The 21386-nt window shown below is 44.6% G+C and overlaps 1 protein-coding gene across 1 annotated transcript in view; it reads left to right on the top strand.

The window, feature by feature from the left end:
• Positions 1-758: 758 nt before the first annotated feature.
• Positions 759-21386, top strand: part of LGI2 (leucine rich repeat LGI family member 2) — a 28204-nt gene continuing 7576 nt past the window's right edge. The window contains exons 1-7 of the mRNA XM_079989760.1: positions 759-1178; positions 2206-2277; positions 6581-6652; positions 10129-10200; positions 11628-11699; positions 15570-15739; positions 21098-21262. Coding sequence (XP_079845886.1) covers positions 1003-1178; positions 2206-2277; positions 6581-6652; positions 10129-10200; positions 11628-11699; positions 15570-15739; positions 21098-21262 — 799 coding nt within the window. The 5' untranslated portion in view covers positions 759-1002. The remainder of the gene's footprint in view (positions 1179-2205; positions 2278-6580; positions 6653-10128; positions 10201-11627; positions 11700-15569; positions 15740-21097; positions 21263-21386) is intronic.

Below are 21386 nucleotides of genomic sequence, written 5' to 3'. Positions count from 1 at the left end.
TAAAGGGACCCCTGACCATTAGGTCAAGTCGTGACTGACTCTGCGGCCCTCATCTCGCTTTATTGGCCGAGGGAGCTGACGTACAGCTTCCGGGTCATGTGGCCAGCATGACTAAGCCGCTTCTGGCGAAACCAGAGCATCGCACAGAAACGCTGTTTACCTTCCCGCCAGAGCGGTACCTATTTATCTACTTGCAATTTGACGTGCTTTTGAACTGCTAAGTTGGCAGGAGCAGGGACCAAATATCGGGAGCTCACCCCGTCGCGGGGATTCGAACCGCCGATCTTCTGATCGGCAAGCCCAAGGCTCAGTGGTTTAACTCACAGTGCCACCCCCGTCCCTGTAACCCAAGGTACCACTGTATAACTATAGGTAGCTTCATCATCATCATCATCATCATCATCATCCCCCACCGTTTGGGCAGCCCTCACAGCGCTATGGGAAGCCACCCAGAATTGCCCCATGCCCCTTTGCTATGGGAATTCGCCCCATAACCCCACCAATGAGATGGACCTTCTTTTAGAACTATTGACTGGGCTGGGTGAGGTTGTAGGGCGGGGGTTGGGGGGGGGGCAGATATGGGAAACTCCGATGGAGAGGATGGGCTCCTTGCCTCCGATTGCGCAGGGTCGGTGGGTAGCCGGCGATTTCTTAAAACTCTCCCTTGGATGTATTATTCATGAGACCAAAAAAGAAAGAAAGAAAAGCAGAAGAAGGGGGGGGAGAGGATGAGGAGCTGTGGGGGGGGGGAGCGGGAGGCCTCGGTGCTGATGTCAGTCCGGAGGAAGGAGCCTGAGCGCACAGCAGGATCCTGGGCGCTGCTTCCAGTGCTGCAGAGAGGGAGAGAGAGGGGGCAGCTTCAGGGTGCAGCATGCTGCCTGGCTCCCGTTCCAGCCTCTCCAGTAGCAGTAGCGGCGGCGGCTGCGGCTGCATTGCTCGGGCCACGAGCGCAGCAGGGCCAAAGGGGGACCACGCGGCGAAGGCGGCGGCCGAGGGCGCACGATGGCTAGCTGGCTGGGCAGCGGCTGTCTCTGGCTCCTGGCGTTGGCGTGCCTTCTGCAGCGCGCCCAGGTGAGGAAGCCGGTGCGGTGTCCCGCCATCTGCAGCTGCACCAAAGAGTCCATCATTTGCGTCGGAGCGGCGGCGGTGCCGCGGAGCCCCGGAGACATCAGCTCCTTGTAAGTCGAGCCAAGAAGGGTGATGGGTGGGTGGCTGGCTGGCGCGCAACGCAGCGCACGGATGGAACCAGACCTTTCCTTCTGGGGCGGCGCGTGTGCATGCTTTACTTGAGATTCCTGCACTGCAGCGGGTCGGGCTGGATGACCCTGGGGGTCTCCCCCCCTTCCGACACTCACTCCGCGATTCTAGGATTCTGACGTTCAGAGGGTGCTAGAAAAAGGACAGCACCAAACTTGCCCCCTCCGGCAGCTCCGTGCAAACAGTGCGCATGGGAAGGGAGGCGCCCGCCTGGCGTTTCCGGAGATGCCTGCGCGGCAGCTCAGCCAGAGATGTTGTTTTAGGGCGAGCAGAAGATGCTGCAGCAGCAGGCAGTTCCAGAGATGTCAAAAGACTGGAGAGGGGCGGGAGATGCGGGAGAAAAAGCCCAGCCTATGAAACTCAAAGAATTGGGGAGATGTAGCGAGTAAGTGGCTATCTTCTCACTAGAGGGGAAGAGATGATTTCCAGCTGGTCTTAACTATCTTGGAACAAACAGGATTCAGGGTCCTGGAAGTTGAGAGTGAGTTCACTGCCTTTGGTAATGTAGGACTTTTCAACTTGCCTCGCTTTAAAATCTGCTGGGCTTCAAAACCCTCCAGTCAGTCTTCAGTTCTGTTTCACTCACTGATTGCTTCTGTTCACTCATATGTCATCTGTATCTACAGCTATAGCACAAAGGCACACATATATTACAATGCATATATATAATAGGTAGGAAAATAAATCCATAATATAAGGGGACGAAGAAAGCAGATCCGGATTCACTTTTCAGACAGGGGCAGTCAAATGCACACAATATTTTTGTATTAATTGATAAATACAGTGAAAGGAGACCATAGAAAACTTCCGGAGGAGCAGGTTAAGAACTGTAAGGAAGGTCATGGAAAAGCTGTTAAGAAAGAAGAGTCATAATGATGATGCTAATAATAACAAGAAAAAGTGTTGTAATTAACTCCTATGGATTTTCCCTTGTATTTTCCCCCTCAGGAGCCTGGTAAATGGAACATTTTCTGAAATAAAAGAGAGAATGTTTTCACATTTGCCTTCCTTGCAGCTGCTGTAAGTATTAAATTTTTATATTTTATAAAAAGAGATGATCAAAGCTCTTGCCTGCGAAGAGGCATCCTGGGACTTTGAAATAACTGTTTCCAAATCACAGACTGAGACCTACGATTGGTGAACGTTAATTTCTAAAACCACATAAATAGCTGAGGAGTCATTGCTTTGAAAGGAAAGGTTAGTGCAGAATCCAAAATAAATTGACATGCAATTGTAAAACTTATTCTCAAATCCAGTTTCTTTCTTTTTTTTAGAGGTGCACATTACAAACACTTCTCTTGTTTGACATTCGTTTGAAGGATTATGCTAAAATATTGGAAGGAAATTCTGCTCCAACAGCAATGCTACATTGTTGAGAAGCACCAAAAGAAACTGGATTCTTAAACACCACCACCACAAGCAACTCCTTTTTAGTATACCTACTTAACAGCTTCCTTCTTATATCTCTGCCATAACAGTATAATTCCCTGTTTGGTTCCTTCCATGTCCAAGTTGGCATGAGTATGCTTAGTTCCCACCATGCTTTTGAATCACAATTCGCATTGTTGTCTCAAACTCCTTGGGCCTTCCTTTCTTCTGAGAAAGAGAAGGTGCCTCCCAGGCTCTCAATCGTGGGTGGGAAGGAGACAGGAGCTTGCTTGATTTGGTTTGGGAATTGTTGGTGAAGTTGACTAAACAGCAGCCGTGCTGTCTCTCCTGCCCACCTAGCAACCAATGCAGATGACCTGGTGAACCAGCCACAAAACTTGCATGGCCCACAGACTGGAAAACAGGTCATGTATATGCTTCCAATTCTCTAGATGACTCTCTTGGGAGCAATGCAGTGAACTGCCAAGCCATGCAATCAGTGCGCTGTGTTACACAACAGTTAACAAAGGGGATAGACTGAGATTATTGTTGCGAACTGTGAAGATCAGCATCTTTACCTTCCTGTACGATACTATCCAATGCCCTTCAGGTTATAAGTAATTGTGGTTGACTTTCGTCTGACTTTACTGAAACTTTTGCAATCCTTATCCATTTTATGATTTGCGGTTGCTGTAATATTTGCACTCCTGTTTTGTGATAATTGTATTTTTGTGCATGTTTAACTAATAAAATGTAGAACTTTGCAAATCAGTGCAGTGCAGGCTGCAAGCACCAGCACATGCTCGTGACGCCATCAATTTGTGCTGACGTCAGTCGACTTCTAGACCTAGAAAGGTCTGCAGGTACCTGCTGTAATCTGCTGAAGCCTTTTTATGAATTATAGTCCGTCTCCCCATATATAGTGCCCAGTTCCACCCAAACTGGAACTAGGAAATCCGGTCAAAATTTCAACTTCAATGGTCATGGTAGAAATTAATGGTAACTGTGGAAAAGTGACAACAATTTATCCTTAGAGTTTGTTGGTTCCACAAGCACCTCTGTCCTAGCCTGTCCCTCTGTGGACTTTTGGTCTACAGTTGCTTTACACCAGGAAGAGAGCTGGATTATACCCATCTGAGGATAAGGATGGCACCACCCATCTTTGCTTCCCTTTCCCTTGAGGGGGGAGAGAAGCCCCAAGAAATGTGTTTATGGCCTGAAAGTTGGGAAAGTCCCTGCAGATTTTCACTGTACTACAGAGTTGTAGTGCAATTCTGTTCTTTTAGGCATTTCTGCTGCACTGGGCTCACTATGATGAACTACTCTTTTCTAGTAGTCATAGATTCTGTTCCTCTTATTCTGCTCTCCAAGAGCACCTTTAACCCCCTTTTTTAATCCAATAGCGTCATATCTTGCCACTCTGCTCTTCCAAGGTGGTCCTGGCTTGTTCTATTGAGGTTCTGAGAGCATTTTCCATACAAATCATTATATCAACATTCATATTAATATTTTCTATGGTTATTAAACGATGACTATATTTTGGCATTGATTTTTTTGGTACTGTTTTACTCAGCTCTCTTTTTAAACTATAAAACATTAAACGACACTATCGGAATCCAAGTCAGCAGAAATGCTAAATGAATGTTTGACAGTGATGTAGAACTGTGACTAATCTATCAATCAATCAACCAACCAACCCGTTCAATGCATTCCATCGTGGCTTCCCAACACTCTGCCACACCCCAGTGTGGTAGAGAAACAGAACCCAGGGTACAGCTGTGCAGACAGAAGGGGGAGGCAGAACACCCAGTGAGGTGGCCATAATCCATCATTCAACTGAGTTGACCTCTCCTCTCCTCCAGCTGCCACCACAAGGCTACCTAAGGACCATCTTGCCCTGAAAGGGGGTGGGGTGGGTGGGAAGACAGAACAGCCTGGTGAGTTGCCCAAATTTTATCTCCTGGTGTTCCAGCTAAAGTGGCCTCTCCCCGAACTGCCAGCCCATGGCTACACAAAAAACATCTTGCCCTAGGAGAGGAGAGATTTAACTATATCCTAAATATATATTTTTTAAAATCCTATATTTAAAAAACATTCATACCTTGGGGTTGAAGTAGCTTCGGGTGGAGCGTTTTCAGGTTGCGCTCTGCGGTGACCCGGAAGTAATGGAACGTGTTACTTCCAGGTTTCGCTGCATGCGCAGACACTCAAAATGACGTCACACGCATGTGCGGAAGCGGCGAATTGCAACCCGCGCAGACGCGGGTTGCGTTCGCTTCAGGACGCGAATGGGGCTCTGGAACGGATCCCCGTTCGCATCCAGAGGTACCACTGTAAATGGCTATCACTCATTCCTATGGGGGGAAGTAAATCACTGCACTTGACGACAACATTCTGGTGGGCCACCAACATCCCCAGTCCCTCTAAAATTGAGGTGACCTAGCTATCACATACAAGGCACATCCTGGAAGGGAGCAAGGTTCCACTTTCTCCACTTCCTGCCATTCACAAAGTTGAAAGATTAAGGACAGGAAAAAGGAAGTATTTCTTCATGGAGCACAGAAGGCAGTGGTGGCCACCAAATCCTATGGTTTTAGAAGGGAATTGGACAAATTCATGGAGGATAAAGCTAGCAGTGGCTACGAGCCAGAATGGCTGTGCTCTGCCTACACTGTGAGAGGCAGTATGCTTCTGAATACTAGTTGCTGGAAACCACAGGAGGGGAGCCTTTACTTTGAAAAAATTAGAGTGTCACCGGAATACTCCAGCTAGGAATAATGGAATAGGACTCTGGTTCTATTTTGTTGGTTTTCGGAACTGGGGCCATGATTAAAAGGGACGGCCAGGGGCATTCATATTTTGCTGCTAGAGGTGAAATTCTTGGACCGGCGCAAGACGAACCAGAGCGAAAGCATTTGCCAAGAATGTTTTCATTAATCAAGAACGAGAGTCGGAGGTTCGAAGACGATCAGATACCGTCGTAGTTCCGACCATAAATGATGCCGACTAGCGATCCGGTGGCCTTATTCCCATAACTTACCTTTGTTGATATCTACAGGAGCCTGGCTAAAGGAACTTTGAATCTTCCTTTTGGACACAATTTGAATGAGTTTTCTGTTTGTGGCTTCTGTAGTAGATCTTGTACATAGCTCTCTCAATTTTGGGATTATTAATATAAGATTTAGAACGTAGAATGGTTTGGTAGCATTTTGTGTGCCATTTATGTGCTGCTTACTTTATACTGGCCTTCCTACTCGTGGGCTTCCCACAGGTAGCTGGCTGGTAGCTGTGTGCTGGACTAAAAGGGACATTGGCCTGCTCCAGCAGGCTCTTGGGACGTGGGTGGTGCTGTGGGTTAAACCACAGAGCCTAGGACTTGCTGATCAGAAGGTTGGCGGTTCGAATCCCCGCAACGGGGTGAGCTCCCATTGCTCGGTCCCTGCTCCTGCCAACCTAGCAGTTCGAAAGCACGTCAAAGTGCAAGTAGATAAATAGGTACCACTCCGGCGGGGAGGTAAACGGTGTTTCCGTGCGCTGCTCTGGTTTGCCAGAAGCGGCTTAGTCATGCTGGCCACATGACCCGGAAGCTGTACGCTGGCTCCCTTGGCCAATAAAGCGAGATGAGCGCCGCAACCCCAGTCGGTCACGATTGGACCTAATGGTCAGGGGTCCCTTTACCTTTACCTTTATCAGGCTCTTAGTTCTTATGTCCTACTACCTACAGAGTCATATTTGATAACAAAGCAATGTGTGCTTAGTTGCACCAAAGCAGGGTGAGAGAGAGAGAGTATTAAACGCTCACTGATGACTTGTTAATGGTTCTTTTTATGCATTCGGAAGAAACTGACTAAGGGAAATTCAGCTTTGTCTAGCATTTCTTCACAGTGCTTTAAATTGTATGGCGGCCTTTTACAAACATTCTCCCCCCCTTTAATGTTTGCATTCCGTTTTTTAGACTGCTGAATTCTAACTCATTTACTATCATACGGGATGATGCCTTTGGTGGTCTGTTCCATCTCGAGTACTTGTAAGTTTCTTCTTTTGTTTACTGTAGTAAACTAAGATTTCTTAAATGGATGAAGCTACTCTGATGATTTACCAGTACACTGTCCCGGACGGAAATGTTCCTTTTCTCTAGATGACATTACATGTTGTGACTCAGGCGGGGCAAGTGAATGCGTGTGAACATTCTCATATTTCTGCTTTCCACTGCAAGATATAATGTGCATACTAGGAACTAATACAATTCCCCAACTGGAGATGCCTGCGCTCCAGAAACAGGGAGCTCTCGTGCGTTTCTCCACAGGAAATGTACATGAATTCCCATTTAGCACATTGCAACTTGCAGTGGAAAGCTGACGTGCAATATTGCTTGCCTATCTTTTTCTTCAGCACTTAATGTCTAATTATTTCCAGAGGGCTGGCTATGCTTGTCTGTTTCAGCAAAACCAACAGTCTTGCGGCACCTTCAAGTTTTCTAGTCTTTAAGGTGCCACACAGCTCTTTGTCGTTAGGCACTGTATAAGGTTTTGCACAAAACCGGAGAAGTTATAGCTTACTTTGAACATGTATTTTGTGTTACGTTTTATGTGTTTAGGGTCAGGACTCCATGCACTGCAAAGGGGCTTTGAATTGTCTTTTCACAAACTACAGGCCCCCTACCACCAATGCCACATTGGAAACTGCTTTTAAAACTGAAGGGACTTTCAAAAGCAGATTGTGGTAGGGCATGGGGCGAGGTGTCTGCTGTTGTTTTAAAAAATCCCACTGATCATGTTCGAGTCCTTTGGTGTGCCTGAAGTAGCTCTTTGGATCCCAGCCAACGTGATAATAATTAAGAGCTGGTGATAAATTGGGCACCTCATTCCAGCTGAGACGTATTGTGGGTGGACTCAATAGGAGAGCATTTAAAGCTCACGAAATGTGCCGAATTACTGTGAGTTAAATGAGGGAGTTTCACAGAAAAATGGGGAATTTGACCCAAACAAATATATGTTTTCTAAGTGCAGTCATAAAGGGACGTGCGTGGCGCTGTGGTCTAAACCACTGAGCCTCTTGGGCTTGCCGATCAGAAGGTTGGCGATTCGAATCCCCACAACGGGGTGAGCTCCCATTGCTTGGTCCCTGCTCCTGCCACCCTAACAGTTCGAAAGCACGTCAAAGTGCAAGTAGATAAATAGGTACCTCTCCGGCGGGAAGGTAAACGAGGTTTCCGTGCGCTCAGTGGCGTAGCGTGGGTTGTCAGCACCCGGGGCAAGGCAAGTAATTTGCGCCCCCTAACCCGTGGATTTGCGCCCCCTAACCCTAACCCCCAGATGTTGCACCCGGTGCGGCCGGCCCCCCCTGCACCCCCACGCTACGCCACTGCGTGCGCTGCTCTGGTTTGCCAGAAGCAGCTTAGTCATGCTGGCCACATGACCCGGAAGCTGTCTGCGGACAAACGCCGGCTCCCTTGGCCTTTAGAGCGAGATGAGTGCTGCAACCCCAGAGTCGTCTGCGACTGGACCTAACGGTCAGGGGTCCCTTTACCCTTGCCTAAGCGCAGTCATGTGCTCTGTTGCATCCCAGTTGGTGCATTTCCCCCTCTGTACCATATAATTAATGTCAAATGTAGCAAATAAGGAAGACAGGAATAGCTATACCCCTTAATATTACCACTGCATGGTACTGTTGCTGTTTACATTAAAAAAATGGAAACACAGCCTCAGCTGTGGTGCGTCATCAGCCAGTGCGGCCCTTCGCCACACTTACTTCACTAGCCTCTTAGAACCAGATGCCTTCTGATTAAACAAAAAAGATGACTCCCCACCTTCTCACTGACCTCCTTTTCATTCTATATCCTAACCACAAAATCAAAATGCTCACATGCATATATCTCATGCTGCTTCAGAAGGCCAATCCATATTACATATGGTTTTGATTAAGTTAATGCCACGATGACAAGGCAAGGTTACTGATTGGGTGCAAAAAGCAAATGTATTCCCTCTGCCCAAACTTGATTTATACTGTTCCTCCATAACAAAGATCCAACCCAATTCATATTTTAAATGTGACAAACCCTTGGTTTTATGCCAAATAGTCTTAATTTGTTGCTGGGTTGTTGTTTTTTATAAGAAATCAATTTTAGTGACGTAGCCTACTTTAGCTGTGCTTTACACATTTTATGAGCGTCTTTGTATGGTGCTTTGAGTTGTTTATGTAATAAAAAAAAGTAAGGTATAAATGTTGAAATCAGTAAGTCCTTTTCAGTCTTACTGATTTCAGTAGGAGAGATAATCACATGGTTTAATATCTCCCATTGGAACCAGTGGGACTTAAAAGTTCTGGGTCATGAATTTCCTTTTATATTGGTTCTAGAATTTTGCAGCTTCAACTCAGGAGAGTGGGGTTACAAATGTGTGAAGAACTATAACAGCACAAGCCTATGCATGCTTACTCAGAAGTATGTCCCATTATATTCACTGGGGTTTACTTTCTAGGTGTCCATAGGAGTACAGCTGGGAAGGCAATGTATTCATTATGCTGCAAGCTCCTGGTTTCCTTTATTTCTTTTGCACCTAGTGCCTCTTAAAAAATTATGTTTACAGTTTTCTTCCAAAAACAAAAATGTGGCCAAATGCTTGTGCATTGAAACAACACCAGTCCAACATGGTGATGTTATGAACGTAGGCCAAGTGGCAAAGAGTTAGCCACTGCCTAGTTGGGGCTATTTAAGCAGTATATATGTGTGGGATGCGGGTGGCGCTGTGGGTTAAACCACAGAGCCTAGGACTTGCCAATCAGAAGGTTGGCGGTTCGAATCCCCACGATGGGGTGAGCTCCCGTTGCTCAGTCCCTGCTCCTGCCAACCTAGCAGTTCGAAAGCATGTCAAAGTGCAAGTAGATAAATAGGTACCACTCAGACGGGAAGGTAAACGGTGTTTCCGTACGCTGCTCTGGTTCGCCAGAAGCAGCTTAGTCATGCTGGCCACATGACCCGGAAGCTGTACGCCGGCTCCCTCGGCCAGTAAGGCGAGATGAGCACCGCAACCCCAGAGTCGGCCACGACTGGACCTAATGGTCAGGAGTCCCTTTACCTTTACCTTTATGTCTGACTCACGGGGCAGTTGTTACATGACAAGCAATAAAAGCATACTGAAGCCTGACCCAAAGTCTAGCAAGAGCCCTGCTGCTCACACAAACCTCCTGAGGGCGACTCTCGTGTGTGCACTGAAATGAGCAGTTTGGTTAATGGAGGCTTTTGTTAATCAGACCACATCAGACACTTAAGCCAAGAAAAGGGAATAATTGGTGCTATTTTTATAGAAAAAGAGGTGCCGGAACTCATGGCAATGGCACCGCCGTGAGAGGTGCCAAAATAGAGTTCCAGCGAGTTCTGTCTGGGGAAAAAGTCCTGGGAATAATGCTGTTCACGTTTTATTCAGTATTTGCTTTTGTTCTTCTACCAGACGAACTGAAACATTCTCTTTAACATGTGTCTTTCAATCAAATCTTTCTGCATAGATTTATTGAAGGAAACAAGGTAGAAACCATTTCAAGAAACGCATTTCGTGGCCTTCGAGATTTGACACACCTGTAAGTCTTTTAATGCTACTTTGAATTATTTATATCTTGCCCCAAACTAGATTTTCCAGTACCTGCACTGTAGGTACAGCTATGGCATTTTTCTCACTTCACTACATAAGCTGCAGTGGGCTGTGCAAAAATGTGAAACAAGAAATGTTCTAGCCCTCATTGTTGGATAAAGTCATTTTTTTTTTGTTAAGACTAAAGAATCAAATGAACCTAGAATAGGTGGTGGGAGGCAATGTATTCTGTGTTCTTCATGTGCTCTACAAGACACTTAGATTGCAATCACCTCATGGTTTACATATGAAGAGAAACACATTGTGTGGAGTCAATTTTAGGGGTGTTTCTTTCATGGTAAATGATTACAGTCCTACCTTGGGTTAAAGTTGCTTCAGGTTGAGCATTTTCGGGTTGCACTCCGCAGCGACCCAGAAGTAACGGAACACGTTACTTCCGGGTTGCGCCACTCATGCATGCGCAGATGCTCAGAATGACATCGCACGCATGCGCAGAAGCAGTGAATCACGGCTTGCGCAGACGCGGATTGCGTTCTCTTCAGGATGCGAATGGGGTTCTGGAACGGATCCCGTTTGCATCCAGAGGTACCACTGTATTAGTGAATGTCTGAATATTTCACGGCTAGTTCAAAATATAAACTATTTCGTAATGTGGGGAGTAAACGTGTCAGATTTTGCAACAGTCCCAGACAAGCCTGGCATTTAGCAACATCATTAGGCATCAGCTGGGGGCCCCGCACTGGTCAAGAAGGTCGGGTCAGGGGTCTCTGACTCACCAACCCAGAACACCAGAAATTGCAAATCAACATGATAATTTTAAATATCCTTATCTGCATATTCCAACATATGCACAAGGCAACATGTATGTCTAATTACTTGCCCTCCTCTTCATTTCTGGACCCAGTGAGAAGCAGGAAGAGCCATAATGGCTGCTCAGGGACTTAATGAGGCAGCCAATGAGCATTTCTTGTTGAAAGCAGGAAGAACTTGTTCCTAAAGTTGATTGTGTGAGGGAGGCTGGGCATGTGGCCTAGAAGGAGTGAATGCAAATTCAGCGGGCTCATTACTGTACTTAAAATACGTAATTCTATATGCAACCTTTGTAGGTGTACTTTCTTCATCCTAAGCCAGAAAAACAAAACGAAATCTGTTTGATGGCACCTTGAGACTGGTTTTTTGCAAAGCTTGTTATTACAAACTTATAAACAAGAACCGCGACTTTCTATTCTCATGAATTAAGTCAAGAGTGTTTAGGATTTCCATTAACGTTCAAGGGTTTTACGTAGTTCATTCATAATCCTATTAGTCACTGTCAACATTGGGCATCATCCAACGGTTAACATTAGCTAAGTGCTTGCTCTATTTAGTGATTATCATCTCTTCAACTATTTTAACACCTAACTTTACTTTTTCCAGTTCTTTGGCCAATAACCAGATTAAAGCTTTGCCAAGGGATGTCTTCAGTGATTTAGATTCTCTGATTGAACTGTAAGTAAAGCCAACCAAACCATTTGTGTTGTTGTTATTGCAAGTCTGTCCTTGTGTGGGTTTCTAAACTCCGAGTTTGGAATTTTGAATATTGTTTGTAGTTTGAACTGATTCTGAAAACAAATACCGTATTTTTTGCACCATAACACTCACTTTTTTCCTCCTAGAAAGTAAGGGGAAATGTCAGTGCGTGTTATGGAGCGAATGCCTATGGGTGGCGGGGGGGGGGATCTGCTGCAGTCGTGAGCAGAGGATCCATGGTTCCCCTTCCTTCCCTCCTCCGTGGCTCGCTTTGAAACAGCAAAGCGGGAGAAGAGCCGCTGAGTGGGGAGGAGAGAGGGACAGAGAGCCTGCTTGCTTTAAAGGAGCAAAGCAGGAGAAGAGAGGAGCCGCTTACACGAGTGTAAGCGGCTCCTGTCCGGTTGGCTCCTTTAAAGCAAGCAGGCTCTCTGTCCCTCTCTCCTCCCCACTCAGCTGGCTAAATCGCAGCAAAGTTTTTCAGCGAGCCGGGGAGGAGGGAGAGAAGCAGAGCCCCCTCTTCTGCATTATTAACAGCATCCTTCTCCCCCCACCCCACGTGTGTTCCTTGTCCCTTGAGTGCTTTTCCTTCCCTCCCCACTTAAAATGTGGTTACAAAGCACAGATCCACATGGATCCTCAGGATTTTTGCATTGGGCTACCTCAAACTCACTGTCAGATCACATGTCTGTGGCCACAGCATGAACCACAAAAATCATACATCCACTGTTTCGTTTAGAATATTTTTTTTCTTGTTTTCCTCCTCTAAAAACTATGTGCGTGTTATGGTCGGGTGCGTGTTATAGAGCGAAAAATACGGGAAAGCCTGCATTTGCCCCATAGGACGCACACACATTTCCCCTTCATTTTTGGAGGGGAAAAAGTGCGTCCTATAGGGCGAAAAATACGGTACATCAATTGGCACTTGCTTTCTGGTAGCCTGATTCCAGATTGCCAAGTAAAATATTTTTCATTACCTTTTTGGTAATGATCTCATGATAGCAATAGTCATGGTAATTAATTCTTCTGCATGGGTGCTTTATCTAACATTTGGATGCATGTGAGCTCCCACTTTTAAATTATATATTGCTAAGTAAATATATATGTTCTCAAGTAACATGTACATCACTTGAGTTGCCATCTCTCAATTATTCAACACTTGATGACTGAAAGCTGAATATATGAAATGACCCCACAAAAGAATGTGCCCTTATCCGACACAAAGAAACGTTTGCAAACTAGGGGCATTTGCACATTTTACCAAACTTTTTTCAGATCTCACTTAGAATTACAGCCCATTGACAGCATTTCCATTGTACGTCTGGACAAATCTAATGTTAAATTGAATTACTTTGTTACTTTCCTCCATATTTCTTTTAAACCAAAAGCAGTACAGTGGTACCTTGGGTTAAGTACTTAATTCGTTCCGGAGGTCCTTTCTTAACCTGAGACTGTTCTTAACCTGAAGCACCACTTTAGCTAATGGGGCCTCCTGCTGCCACCGCACCGCCGGAGCACGATTTCTGTTCTCATCCTGAAGCAAAGTTCTTAACCCGAGGTAGTATTTCTGGGTTAGCGGAGTCTGTAACCTGAAGCGTATGTAACCTGAAGCGTATGTAACCCGAGGTACCACTGTATTGACAAGCTGCCACTCAGGACTGAAGAATGGCATGTAGAGATAGGCTGCTTAACTCTTGCCTTCATGCTATCTTTCAACTCAAAATTGCCCACCTTGCAAGGGGAAAGATATGAGGATCCTTCATCTTTTCACCCAAGCATGGGAAAGTAGCTTGGCGTGTGTGTGGACAAAATGCAGGAATGGAAAGGGTTTAGCAGCCCCCTTCCCCTTCCCCTCCAGCTGATCTTCAGTTCTCCATTCCAGTCTCTGGGGAAAACAAATAAGGAAGGAGAGTTGGAAAAGAGAACCACAAGGTCTAGTACAGTGGTACCTCGGGTTACATACGCTTCAGGTTACATACACTTCAGGTTACAGACTCCTTTAAGCCAGAAATATTACCTCGGGTTAAGAACTTTGCTTCAGGATGAGAACAGAAATTATGCAGTGGTGGTGCGGGGGCAGCGGGAGGCCCCATTAGCTAAAGTGGTGCTTCAGGTTAAGAACAGTTTCAGGTTAAGAACAGACCTCCAGAACGAATTATGTTTTTAACCTGAGGTACCACTGTATAGTTGACTGACTGGTTTCGAAAAAGTATAAGTGAATCAGGGACTCAACCCTCACAGCCATACTCTGTTTCCAGTGTCACACCAGTCACAATGGCCTAGTTTAAGCGCTTATTCAACAGTGCATTTTTGTAAAAGTGCAGATATACCAAAAGCCGCATTCAGCAGTAACCTTTTAGAGATCTACTTGGGAAGAGGCTCTGTTCCAAAATTCTAATTGTACTCAAAGGTTTCTTTGCATGGTCTGGGTTGTTTTTTTAAAATGTCACTAGAAATGCTTGTTATATTTCGTAGTTTATGCAAGAACAGCTGGCATGATGGGGCAGGGAAGTACGATGGTGGAGGCTGGGGCTCTGCAGGTGCCCCACCCTGATAAGCAGCAGAGATGCTGGTGTCAGGAGAGCAACACTGTCCTGCTACACCAGCCGCTCCTGGGTTTCTGCCACCTAATACAGTGGTGCTTCAGGTTACATACACGTCAGGTTACAGACTCCGCTAACCCAGAAATAGTGTTTCAGGTTAAGAACTTTGCTTCAGGATAGGAACAGAAATCGTGCTCCGGTGGTGCGGCAGCAGCAGGAGGCCCCATTAGCTAAAGTGATGCTTCAGGTTAAGAACAGTTTCAGGTTAAGAACGGACCTCCGGAACGAATTAAGTACTTAACCCAAGGTACCACTGTATTACCAAAAATCATAACACAGGAGGAAATAAATAAATGACTCTCCCATACAGGAAATCTATATTGCATTTACAGTGGTACCTCGGGTTACAGACGCTTCAGGTTACAGACGCTTCAGGTTACAGACTCCGCTAACCCAGAAATAGTACCTTGGGTTAAGAACTTTGCTTTAGGATGAGAACAGAAATCGTGCTCCAGCGGCGCAGCAGGAGGCCCCATTAGCTAAAGTGGTGCTTCAGGTTAAGAACAGTTTCAGGTTAAGAATGGACCTCCAGAACGAATTAAGTTCTTAACCCGAGGTACCACTGTACTATTTAGATAGATATAGATGATAGATAGATAGATAGATAGATGATAGATAGATAGATAGATAGATAGATAGAAAGATAGAAAGATAGAAAGATAGAAAGATAGAAAGATAGATAGAGTGCCTTTTCCGCAGGGCAACATGCATGCTGTCAATCATCCCACCCACATTTTACATTTACCACAACCCTGTGAGGTAGCTGACACTGAGAGAGAAAGTGACGTGTCCAAGGTTACCCATATAAGAGTTCATCGGAAGAAGTGGGTAATAAAAATATGGTAACCTTCAGCTACCAGTATAATAATCCTTGGAAAGTATTATATTAGATCTCATAAATAATGGGAAACGATTGTTCCAACAAATTAATAAGTGTGTTCTTTAGGTTATGCACAATATGTATTCACAGATATATTTACAGCATAGAGTTATCTCAACAAATTTGCAGCATGTTACAACCTAATATGTATTTCACCTATACAGCTTCCATTCATTTCAACATCACCACTTCCCCACCCCATGTAGAAAGCAGGGTTTGTGGGCTGTCAACTTTTTGACCAGAATCAGTTTTGAACTGTTCTAATGTTCTTTGAATTAAATATTACAAGTAACTTGAAGAAATATTTGACTGTTGGCTCAATAACAACCTTTTCAAATCTGTTTATTTTATTTTTATGTGTCCTTTTAGAGATTTAAGGGGAAATAAGTTTGAATGTGACTGCAAAGCCAAGTGGTTGTTTTTGTGGTTAAAGATGACAAATTCCACTGTTTCTGATGTCCTGTGTGTTGGTCCAGCAGAATTTCAGGACAAGAAGTTAAATGATGTCTCAAGTTTTGATGATGAATGCACCACTACAGGTATATTTTATTCAAATGAATAATGAGAAGTGTGAGCTATGCAAGTCCACAAACCAAGAACGCTGATAAGGTGTTTTCCCAGACCGTTGTTCTGTTAGCATTGACATAAATGTCCTATTTTTAATTGTCTCATTTTATTATTTACATGGAAAGTGATGACAGATTAGTTAAAAAGCTAATACAGTGGTACCTCGCAAGAAGAATGCCTCGTAAGACGAAAAACTCGCAAGACGAAAGAGTTTTTCGGTTTTTTGAGTTGCTTCGCAAGACGAATTTCCCTATGGGCTTGCTTCGCAAGACGAAAATGTCTTACAAGTTTGTTTCCTTTTTCTTAAAACCGTTAATACCCAGGGTGCATTCAGGGGGTGCAGTTGCGACTTGACTTCGAGGAGCAACTCATAGCACGCGTTGTGGTAGCCTTTTTTTGAGGTTTTGGAAGACTTTGGTGATTTTTGAAGCTTTTCCAAAATCCGTGCTTCGCAAGACGAAAAACTCGCAAGACGAAAAAACTCGCAGAACGAATTAATTTCATCTTGCGAGGTACCACTGTACTTAGTTCTTAAAAATCCACTCCTTTGTGTATAAAATGTTCTTCTTTTACCTAATTCTTAATCTTCTCCTACATCCCTGCTTGCTGACACCTTCTGTTCTGTTGTTTTTCTGAAACACTTACTAGTAAGGCCTAGTAAGCCTTACTTCGGATTAAACATATGTAGTATTGCACTGTTAGAATAGATTTGTCTTCCTGGATCTGCTCAGACAAAGGAAGGTAAGACAAGACTAATGGTAGAATTAAAGGTTATGGACAACATGGCTCTGTTGGCAAAAACCGTGATCTAGTGTCTCATTCCCAGTAACATGTAGTAACACGATTACCCTGTGTCATCACTTCACCACAACTGTATATTTTCTCTCCCTTGCTAGTGGCAGCTAATGTAGAGAAGTGGAGTGGGGAAACAATTTAGGGACCGCATGCTGTGCGATGCGTCTCGCTCAGGGCACAGGGGAGAACTAAATATAGACAGTGATGTTTTCAACACCAGCCCTGTGTCCTTCTGTCGCATCTAGCTCAACTTTAAGTTCTCCGTTTTGCTAGTATGAACCTGGATTCAAAGAATGGGCAGCTTTTTCTCCCTGCACATGAAGTCAAAGCTTCAAGTGCCATTTAATACTTAATAATAGTAATAATAATAATAAAGGGACGTGGGTGGCGCTGTGGGTTAAACCACAGAGACTAGGACTTGCTGATCAGAAGGTCAGTGGTTCGATTCCCCGCGACGGGGTGAGCTCCCATTGCTCGGTCCCTGCTCCTGCCAACCTAGCAGTTCGAAAGCACGAAGTGCAAGTAGATAAATAGGTACCGCTCCAGCAGGAAGGTAAATGGCATTTCCGTGCGCTGCTCTGGTTCGGCAGAAGCAGCTTTGTCATGCTGGCCACATGACCCGGAAGCTGAACGCCGGCTCCCTCGGCCAATAAAGAGAGATGAGTGCCACAACCCCACAGTTGGTCACGACTTGACCTAATGGTCAGGGGTCCCTTTACCTTTACTACTACTAATAATAATAATTTATTTGTACCCCGCCCATCTGGCTGGGTTTCCCCAGCCACTCTGGGCGGCTTCCAACAAAAGATTAAAAATACATTGAAACTTCAGTGATTAAAAACTTCCCTAAACAGGGCTGCCTTCAGATGTCTTCTAAATGTCATGTAGTTGTTTAACTCTTTGATTGTGTGCAGCAGGCACACAAACCCACAAAAACTCCTGAGTGTGGGGATCCTCCTCTCTTTCACATGCATGCATGTCTCTTTTAATATTCTGATATCAGCAATAGTAGAATAGCAGAGACATCACCTAGCCAACAAAGGTCCGTATAATTAAAGCTATGGCTTTCCCAGTAGTGATGTATGGAAGTGAGAGCTGGACCATAAAGAAGGCTGATCGCCAAAGAATTGATGCTTTTGAATTATGGTCTGAAGGAGACTCTTGAGAGTCCCATGGACTGCAAGAAGACCAAACCTATCCATTCTGAAGGAAATCAGCCCTGAGTGCTCACTGGAAGGACGGATCCTGAAGCTGAGGCTCCAATACTTTGGCCACCTCATGAGAAGAGAAGACTCCCTGGAAAAGACCCTGATGTTGGGAAAGATGGAGGGCACAAAGAGAAGGGGACGACAGAGGATGAGATGGTTGGACAGTGTTTTCGAAGCTACGAACATGAGTTTGACCACACTGTGGGAGGCAGTGGAAGACAGGAGTGCCTGGCGTGCTCTGGTCCATGGGGTCACGAAGAGGCGGACACGACTAAACAACAAAGAATAGCAGCATTTCCCTCCCCCCCCCCCCAATAGAATAGTAGGAGAAGGAAATTCTTGGCAAGTCATTCACATACCTTGGACATAAAAAAACTCTCCCTGCACCCCCCCCCCCCATTTGTTCAGGTTTTATAATGGCAAAGGGCTTTGTGCTCTCCAGCATTACAAGAGCAAACTGTCAGTGCTGAGAAATCTTGTTTAGGGGGCGATATAAAAGTAGATTAGTCTTACTATAAACTCCCAAGACAAAATGCGAAATGCAAGTAAGGAGGCAGGAAGATTTAAGCACTCAGTGGGAAATCTTAAGAGTGCCAGAAAATGTACCAAAAGTAAAGACTGAAATAAACTGACATCAAAATGAGAAAGGATTGAAATTTCCCTGGAGTGTATGAAGAAAAAGTGTATATGCATAGGCAAAGCCTGTTGCTATTGGTATGTCTTTACTTTTTGTAGAGGACCATGCTTTGTTGTTGTTTAGTTGTTTAGTCGTGGCCGACTCTTCGTGACCCCGTGGACCAGAGAACGCCAGGCACTTCTGTCTTCCACTGCCTCCCGCAGTTTGGTCAGACTCATGTTGGTAGCTTCGAGAACACTATCCAACCATCTCGTCCTCTGTCGTCCCCTTCTCCTTGTGCCCTCCATCTTTCCCAACATCAGGGTCTTTTCCAGGGAGTCTTCTCTTCTCATGAGGAGGCCAAAGTATTGGAGCCTCAACTTCACGATCTGTCCTTCCAGTGAGCACTCAGGGCTGATTTCCTTAAGAATGGATAGGTTTGATCTTCTTGCAGTCCATGGGACTCTCAAGAGTCTCCTCCAGCACCATAATTCAAAAGCATTAATTCTTCAGCGATCAGCCTTCTTTACAGGCAAGCTCTCACTTCCATACATCACTAACGGGAAAACCATAGCTTTAACTATACGGGCCTTTGTTGGCAAGGTGATGTCTCTGCTTTTTAAGGACCATGCTTAGGCCATGCAATTATTATCAGTGGTGTATCAACAATGGTAAACTAACTGTTGCATGTTTAGTAGAGTTACAGCTTCTGTCATTTACTTCTCCAGAAGTGTGTAGTGATTATTTTGAGTTCAGTGGGGGATGTGCATAAATACTGGTGACTGTTAGATTTCACATGATGGTGTGAAGATTCTTTACTAACAGGGGTCTTCTGCATTGACCGGTCAACATGCCTAGTCTTCCAAGTGCTGTTCAGGTGTATGTACAGGTAGACAATGTCAACCAGAAAGTATGTATACTGGTATGTCAACATAAATAGGAGATTGGGCCTGGCTGTTGCACAGAACTGACACTAATGCCATGCTTATTCGCTGAACCATGTTTGAAACATTTCTGATACTTTCACATTCTCTAGCATTTGCTGACCGTTATCTTCACTCACCAGGCCATGTGTAAAATTCCCTGTTGATGCTGTCGGTTGGTGCACATTCTCCTAGTGCCTTCCTGTGAATGTGCACAATCACCTGTGTTTATATACATTCACCAATTCATTGACGCTGCATACCTAGTTTGAGGCCATAGTTAAGATCATATTCTGTGAGTTGCGATTCTCTGGTTCAAGACCTGACTCAACCATGTGGGATGTCTTTAAGCAAGTAACTATCTCTCACCGAAGGGGCGCGGGTGGCGCTGTGGGTTAAACCACAGAGCATAAGACTTGCTGATCAGAAGGTTGGCGGTTCGAATCCCCATGATGGGGTGAGCTCTCGTTGCTCAGTCCCTGCTCCTGCCAACCTAGCAGTTTGAAAGCACGTCAAAGTGCAAGTAGATAAATAGGTACCACTCCGGTATGAAGGTAAACAGCGTTTCTGTGCGCTGCTCTGGTTCGCCAGAAGCGGCTTAGTTGTGCTGGCCACATGACCCGGAAGCTGTACGCCGGCTCCCTCGGCCAATAAAGCGAGATGAGCGCTGCAACCCCAGAGTCGGTCACGACTGGACCTAATGGTCAGGGGTCCCTTTACCTTTACCTTTATCTCTCACCACCACTACTGCTCATGGGCATACTGGCCTACTATGCTGTAAGGATTATGGAAAATGCGGGGAAAGTATAAATACTAAAAAAATAAATTTTAGTGTATTTTTCATCTTTGTTGGAAGCCGCCCAGAGTGGCTGGGGAAACCCAGCCAGATGGGCGGGGTACAAATAATAAATAATAATAATAATAATAATAATAATAATTATATTATTATTATTATTATTATTATTATTATTATTATTATTATTATTATTATTATATTTACTCCATGTATTGTAACCTGTAAACATCACAGCAAATTTCAGGCTGGTGGCCTGTAGTCTTTGGTGGGTTGAAACTTGCATAGTAACTGATTAAAGGCTTTTTGAACATGGCAGTCAGAGGGGCATCATCCAGCCACACAGTTGTTACTTCAACTGATCAACAGCTACACATGAAAGTGTTGGATAAAATCAGCGAAATGTGTTCCAGTTTTCAAAACAACTGCAGGAGAAGTAAAATGCTGAGAAAGCAAAGCAATTCTATTAGTGAAGGAACAATCTGACAGCCCACCTCTGGAAAGAAAATGCATTTTTTAATAGAGTGTTCCAGCAGTGTGAAGTGAAATTCTTTAGAATCCATACTGTGAAACAAATTGCTGGGATGCCTTCCTTTGCTACTGACTTCTGTCATTTCAGAGCAAAATGGATACATCATTTAAAACTTTTCTTTTCAGTGCCCCCCCCCAAAAAGGGTAGAATCATCTGTATATATTAGTTAATTCAAAATTTCATAGCTTTAAGACTTACAAGATACTGTAGGTATCAGAAAGCAGAAGAGACACAGAGGATGTAGTCACAGAAAGGCACAGTGTGTGGAAATGTGGAAACATGGGGGTTTAAATTCATACTTCATTCTGCTGTCTTCCCCCTTGAAGACTGTTCCCCAAAGTAATTTTTCCAAGCCAGGGTTTTCCAGAGAGAAATCAGCATAACGTGTCTTTTTTCTTTATGTTTTCTGTCAAGTTCAACTGTAACATTTTTGTTGTTTTTAATTACAAACATTTATTTTCAGATTTTGTGGTTCATCAGATTTTACCCTACCAGTCAGTTTCAGTGGACACATACCACTCAAACAATGACGTGTATGTCGCCATTGCCCAGCCCAGCATGGAAAATTGCATGGTGCTAGAATGGGATCACATTGAGAAGAACTTCAGGAGTTATGACAACATTACTGGTAAAAATGAACACATAATTCTTATTTGTTATATTACTTAATTGATTATTAGTGTCTTTTTTTTTTAAGTATCCGAGTATCAGGAAAAAATGCATATTGAAAAGAATATCTCTTGCTGATCTCT

This window comes from Podarcis cretensis, assembly GCF_951804945.1.
Source record: "Podarcis cretensis genome assembly, chromosome: 9".
Lineage (NCBI taxonomy): Eukaryota > Metazoa > Chordata > Lepidosauria > Squamata > Lacertidae > Podarcis > Podarcis cretensis.
The sequence above is the reverse complement of the archived record's forward strand: the minus strand, read 5'-3'. Positions and strand labels throughout refer to the sequence as shown.